This window comes from Setaria italica, chromosome II (genome assembly GCF_000263155.2).
Source record: "Setaria italica strain Yugu1 chromosome II, Setaria_italica_v2.0, whole genome shotgun sequence".
In the NCBI taxonomy this organism is placed as follows: domain Eukaryota; kingdom Viridiplantae; phylum Streptophyta; class Magnoliopsida; order Poales; family Poaceae; genus Setaria; species Setaria italica.
Window position 1 is genome coordinate 1,243,789 of NC_028451.1, and position 6,325 is coordinate 1,250,113.

Here is a 6,325-nt window from a genome sequence, read left to right on the forward strand (position 1 = left end):
TTAGCATGAAGCCGTGCGCTAGCCAAGATAGACAGCCACATTCATCTAGTTACCATTGTTTCTTTCAAACCGAGTACCAGGTTGTTGGACTCGGCAGTCTTAGGAGTTAAGATATCAGGAGTTGTACAGATATGGTTTGGTTGTATTAGAGATAGAGTAAGAACTCACCAGCAGATCATGTGCTGGGTATTATATATTAATGTGTAGCGTATTCACTTATTGGCCAAGTTGTGGCTTGAGCTCGAATCAAATTTTATATGTCCTTCTCTCTGACCTCGTGGACGTGCTCCCATCTCTCATCGATCGGAGAAGATGCATTCTGCTCTTTGAGTTTTATACATGTGCATCATCGGAAAGGGGATCTGCGCATTTTTGCTCACATAAGCCTCGTTTGCCAAGTCAAGATAGGCCCTCGAAACAACTTTCTGTAAAATTGAATCGGCCCAGACCAAGCGCGAGGTAAACACCGCTCGCCTTGGGAAATTGCAGGCGGCAGGAGTGCCAGCCGCCTGGCGGAGCGACAAGGCCGGGCTGCGGCGGCGTGGAGGGGGAGGACGATGGCCGTCCGGCGTCGGCCATGCGCATGCGCAGTAAGGTACGCTCCCCACATCTCACACGCCGCAGTCAAGGTATTCACTTATTGGCGAAGTCGTGGCTTGAGATCAGATCAAAATTTATATTTTATCTGTTTTCTATGTGAAATTTGAGCTTGAAGGTGTGTATACCATATGAGCTAATTTGAATGACTGTCATGTGCTATCACATAGCATTATGTTAATTTGAATGAATGTCATGTGCTATCACATGGCAGGCACCCAAAGTCTACACCTCCGGGCATTCAATGTCTTGTCTCTGTTAATTAAAGTCCCACGCCTTATATGATGGGTGCTCGGTCATTGCTTCATTGGTGTTGCCATCGATCTCCCCCTCCGGCCGTCTATCCCAGCTTGAGAATAATCTTGTTTTTCAGTTGATCTGAGCTTCTAAACTTGCAGGTGCGTTCATGAATTCTCGTCTTCCATTCTTCTCCTGAGCTTACTTTTGTGAATCTGTGTTAAAGAGATTGTTCTCTGTTCAGGGAGAAAATTAATCTTTCCTTCCTCTAATTTTAAACTGCATTGTTTACTTAGAATGGGTGATTTATTAGCTCGTGGACTTGAGAGCCTGGGTCGTGTACTAGATGGAAGCAAGAAGCCAGGTACATTGAAGTTGCCTGTTTTAAGTCACATCACGGATAATTTCTCCGATAATCGAAAAATCGGCGAAGGTGGCTGTAGCCATGTCTACAAGGTAAAATATATTTGAAATCCATCACTCCTTATTTCCTCACAGCAGATCTAATGTTGATCCAAGTACTAATGGCTGCACTCACGACATATTTTAAACAGGGCATCCTCCCGAGTGGCAAGATGGTTGCTGTCAAGAAGCTTTCCAAAAACCAAACGATAGATGAGAGGATGTTTCAGCAGGAGGTCCAAACCATGATGAATGTTAAGCACCAAAATATAGTTGGGTTTATAGGGTACTGCTCTCATACAGAACAAGAAGCGGTGAAAATGACAAGAAAACATGTTTTTGCCGATGATCGGGAAAGGCTGCTCTGTTTTGAGTATATCAGCAAGGGAAGTCTTGAGGACCATGTAACCGGTATGAAAAGACTTTTATTATATTGTTGCAAAACCTCAACCACGCCAAGAAAAAAATACCAGCTCTCTTGGCAAATAGATTTTGAATACATTCATGTTACTGATCAACTTTAAAGATTTGAGTTAGAGATTTAAAAAGTTAGGTTGTAATCTTATTTCTTTGATTGCGTCTGTAGATGAATTAAGGGGACTTGAATGGCATATTCGTTTTCAAATTATTAAGGGGATTTGTCAGGGTTTGCATCATCTTCATAAGGAAAAGAGTATTATTCATATGGATCTCAAGCCTGCCAACATACTATTAAATGATGATTTGGTGCCAAAGATAACAGATTTTGGCATATCAAGATCTGGGGAAACATCAGAAACTATGAGTGAAGTTCGTATGTATTCACCGTAAGTAATGCATCGAGACAACACATTATTATTTATCCTTTTCAAATATTTACTTACTTACATTTCCATTGTCATATTGCATAAAATTACTTTTGTGCAGACAATATTGTGCTCCAGAATACAAACTCAATGGGAGAATGTCATTCATGTCAGATATTTACAGTTTGGGTGTCATAATCAAAGAGATGGTGACCGGAAGTACGGAGGAGCCTAATGTTGATAGGGTAACGTAGTGATAACCTCACTTGTTATAGTAATATATACATTCTCGTTATGCCAATAATTCCAAAATTGTGTATAGAGTTGAATTGTTCGAATTTTCTGTCCTAGCTGCCCGCCTGCCCCTGGATTAGAAGTTGCATGCTACAATAGCCCATTAAAGGCCTGTGAAATAAACTCAGAATCTGAGATGACAATGTGACCGTCCCATTAATTCTCCCTCCCACCTATCACTCTCCACCTCTCTCGTTCTCTACTGCATGAATTTGTAAGAGCAGGTAAAAGAATCGGCTTAATGCCCACCAGGTCATCTGCATAAATGACGCAGTGTGGCGCGGAATGCTATGCCAGTCGCTACTTGTGCTCCAAGGCACATATGTGGGCCCGGAGTGGTCGGAGGGCTGGAACGCTCGGAGGTGATAGAAGATAGTATTAAAAAGAAGGGTGAAGAAGTGTTGGTCCAAAACTAAATAAAAGGATTTATTAAGTATAGACGAGCAAATAGAAGGCTATTATTGCATATCTTGTCTATTAGCTGTTTACATGGCATGGCTAGCTAATAGCCAAGAGCTTGGCTCTATTATTGCCGTTTCTCTAAGAAGCTACTATGCGGAACTAAATAGGTCCCCCAGGTTCCAGACGGAAGCTTAAGTATTTATATTATTTGATATATTTGGTGCCATTATAATTCACTTTTGTTGAAATGGCAGGTACATAGAAGATGGAGGCACAGGTGGAAGAATGCAAAGCACATGTCACTAGTATATCAGCAGCAAGTGACTAAATGCCTCGAATTGGCGCAAAGGTGCACTAACTTGGAGCCCACAGAAAGGCCTGATATACTGGTTATAATCCGTGAACTTAATGAAATGGATAGTACACCAGACATTAGCAATGCAAGTATATCTACAGTTGAGCAGCAGGTATGCCCATATATACACTCAACCTCAGAAAGCGTTCTAAATTTTTCATCTTAATACATTATATTTGTTTCTACTCGTAGAGAAACTCTTTCTTGGAGGACATGCTTGGGATAGAGCCACTGGACCTGCATTTCACTGCTGAGCATAACAAGCAGACGTCAGGATCAATCAAACTGACCAATGATACCGATGACTACATTGCCTTTTGGGTATCAGCCCCAAGCCGACTTCCGTTGTGCGTGCATCCGAACAAAGATGTTGTCCCACCACGGTCCTCATGCAGGGTCACCGTAACATTGGAAGCAGTAAAGAAGCCACTGCAGAAGAAGCACTGTACAGAGAAGTTCTGTGTGCAGAGCACCAGAGTAGATAAGGGTGTTGCATCCAAGCATATAACGGGAGACATGTTCAAGGAAGAGGCAGGCAAAGATGTTGACATGGTGAACTTGATGGTTAGTGATCGAACTTGCTTGACATAGTAGACTATTTTTTTTTTATAATGGCATATGTAAGTAATTTAGAAGAAGCCCAGATTACTCTATGTTATTTTTCATAGTAGCAGCGGTGCATAACTAGTTATAGATTTAGGGGGTTAGAGTATGTTCTTATAACTGCATAGGTGACTGTTTTTTTTTAAAAAAAAAACAGAGTAGATCCAATGGCCACTATATATTTTTTTGACCGAAGTCAATAGGGAAGTCCCTACCTATTTTTTTTTAATTGTTTTATTCCAGATCCGGTTAATTCACTCCCATGAGCAGTCAAACCCGGAGTTCCTGGGTGCTACTTAGGTGTTCTAACAATTAGGCTAGAGGCCCTTTCACACGGCCACTATATATTGTCGATGACTATTAGATTACTGAATTATAGCTGGATATTTTAGAGTTTCGTGAGAATTTATAGGATCTCTCGTTTTAGAGCATATCCTGATCATAATTGACGTGTAGATTGAAAGGAGTCTCCAAATAATAATAGTACAATTGATCTCTATGTAGCTAGTTTCGTTCGCATCGATTAACAATATTCCACATATCTCTGTCGTCTCTTGCAGGTAAGCGTGCATGCACCAAAGCAGCTCCTGATCGTGGATCCCCTTGAGCTCCGATACAGGACTATTGAGCTGAATAAACCGTCGCCTTGTTTAATACAGCTGACAAACATGACAGATGATTACGTGGCTTTTACGTTTGTACTGCCCCAGCAAGGCAATGTGCTCTACTACCACGTAGCGATGGGCACGGGTATCATGCCACCATGGTCAACACGAGGAGTTGTTGTAGACATAGTGGTGAAGGAGGAAGCAATTACAGAGATGATGCAATGCAAGGACACCTGCATTGTGCGGAGCGTCGTCGTGGACAAGGGTTTAAGGAACGATGATGTGAGGGTGGAATTCTTCGATGATCGAATTGGTGTGCACGAGATGGAGTTGGACATTGTGTTCGCAGAGCAGCCCCAAGCAGCTTCTTCATCAGTGCGAGATGACGAGCAGGATTGGGAAGAGGACCCACTGGAGTTATTGGGAGACAGGGCCATGCTGGTGATCGAGTTCAATGCTTCATTTATTCAATTCTTTTATTTCGTCTCGAACAGTGCTTCGTATTTCGCTTCATATCCATTTTAGTTTGATTAATTGCTGGCGTTTTTCTTATATATAATGCTGCAGATGAGCCCTTTTTTAATTGAGACGGAGTTGCTGCACATCTACCCTGCAGAGCTCCATGTCTCATCCGAAGGAGGAGCCAACGAGTACATAAGCCTAGCCAACAAGACAGACGATGATGTTGTGTATGCCATCAATTACTATGACCGACGAGGGGAAGATGAAGGCTTCAGCAGAGTCTCCCATGACAAAGGCGTTTTGCGACCCCAATCCACTTGTGCTGTCCCTGTGCTTTGTGAGAACAAACGTCATTACCAAGTTGGAGTGATGATGATCAGTGGGAGCCGCCGTTATCGTACCGCTGATGGTTTCTTTGATAACTACACTTGCGACAAGCGTGAGGAACTAATGAGTCAAGTCAGAGCAGAGGGAGGAAAGGCGCACGAGGCGCTGTTGGCGTGTGTCGTACGCACCTCGCCTCACCCAGATTGTAAGCAGCACCAGGTAGGCTAGTACATACTTGTAGTGTATACATGTTTAATTTCATCGATCAGTTATTGCTTCAGGTCAAATTTTCCCTTCATCGATCATATAATAAGTTCACCATCCATCCTGATGAGTGCCTCATTTGTTGTTCAGGTGATACAAAGCATGGACGCTGGGATTCGTCTCGGATCCCTGGAGTGCATGGACGTGCATCCAACAGAGCCATGGTGAGTGCACCGTACCGTTTCTCTTGTGCTATACGTACAGGTGATTAATTGTCGATTTATATATATTAATTTGTTTTGTTATCGCACACTTGTGCAGGATTGTCACCGGTCATAGCAACAGGGTTCTTTGCATTTGGAAGATAGACCCCGAGGTAATTAACAGTACGTGTTCTAGCTAGTTACTCCCTACTATGTAGCTGGATGTGTACGGTCGCATTGGTTTCTCTTCTCTGTACATACTATGCTCGTTGACATCATGGTACTACTAACTGATGAAATTTTCTATTTTATTATTATGGGCATGCAGACAGGTGCGTGTGAGGAGAGGATGATATCGGACAACATTTTTGAGATGAGTTCAGTCAAGTTCATTGCACGAATGCAATGGGTGGTGTGCGCAGGGAGCAGCGCAAGGATCACGGTGTTCACATATGCTGGTAATAGACTAAAAGAAATCAAGAGGTTTCAAGCTGGCTATCAATTAGGCACGCTAACATCTTTGGCAGTCCATCCAACTCTCCCATATCTGCTTTCTTCCTTGACAAGGGATGGATTTGTATTCGACAATTTCATCCAGCTATGGGACTGGGACAAGGGATGGATTTGTATTCGACAATTCAAATGTTCACATATAGGAAAAGGCGGCATCAGTTTGCCAATGACCTTTGACCCCAAGGATGCCTACTCCTTTGCCAGTCTTAACTACAGTGGAGAAATAAATGTTTGCCGCTCTCTCCGATCCTTTAATTTCCCTTATTATATTCTTTATTACTGATGACCACCACGTTGTGAGACCGAATGATTATTAATTATAATTTGTAGCTC

At 42.6% G+C, this 6,325-nt stretch overlaps 1 protein-coding gene and 2 long non-coding RNA genes across 3 annotated transcripts; all 3 read left to right on the top strand.

Annotated features, from left to right (window-relative positions):
* The first annotated feature begins 1,151 nt into the window (after positions 1 to 1,151).
* On the top strand, positions 1,152 to 2,035 carry LOC111256226. The gene is made up of 3 exons (XR_002676232.1): positions 1,152 to 1,290; positions 1,389 to 1,647; positions 1,823 to 2,035. It is a non-coding gene; the product is annotated as an uncharacterized LOC111256226 (long non-coding RNA).
* Positions 2,036 to 2,147: 112 nt separating this feature from the next.
* On the top strand, positions 2,148 to 5,300 carry LOC101764271 (vesicle-associated protein 1-4-like). The gene is made up of 5 exons (XM_022823949.1): positions 2,148 to 2,266; positions 2,972 to 3,184; positions 3,265 to 3,636; positions 4,236 to 4,724; positions 4,851 to 5,300. The coding sequence occupies exons 1-5, from the start codon at positions 2,180 to 2,182 to the stop codon at positions 5,298 to 5,300; spliced, it is 1,611 nt and encodes a 536-aa protein (XP_022679684.1). The 5' UTR covers positions 2,148 to 2,179.
* A 154-nt stretch (positions 5,301 to 5,454) lies between these two features.
* LOC105913876 lies at positions 5,455 to 5,822 on the top strand. The gene is made up of 3 exons (XR_001163372.2): positions 5,455 to 5,500; positions 5,598 to 5,652; positions 5,808 to 5,822. It is a non-coding gene; the product is annotated as an uncharacterized LOC105913876 (long non-coding RNA).
* The last annotated feature ends 503 nt before the right edge of the window (positions 5,823 to 6,325 follow it).

Excerpts from the sequence above, each read along its gene's own strand:
- LOC101764271 (XM_022823949.1), top strand. The coding sequence starts at position 2,180 with ATGTCATTCATGTCAGATATTTACAGTTTGGGTGTCATAATCAAAGAG. Across the intron at positions 2,267-2,971 it reads AGGAGCCTAATGTTGATAGG|GTACATAGAAGATGGAGGCA; the intron begins GTAACGTAGTGA and ends TTGAAATGGCAG. Across the intron at positions 3,185-3,264 it reads TATCTACAGTTGAGCAGCAG|AGAAACTCTTTCTTGGAGGA; the intron begins GTATGCCCATAT and ends TTCTACTCGTAG.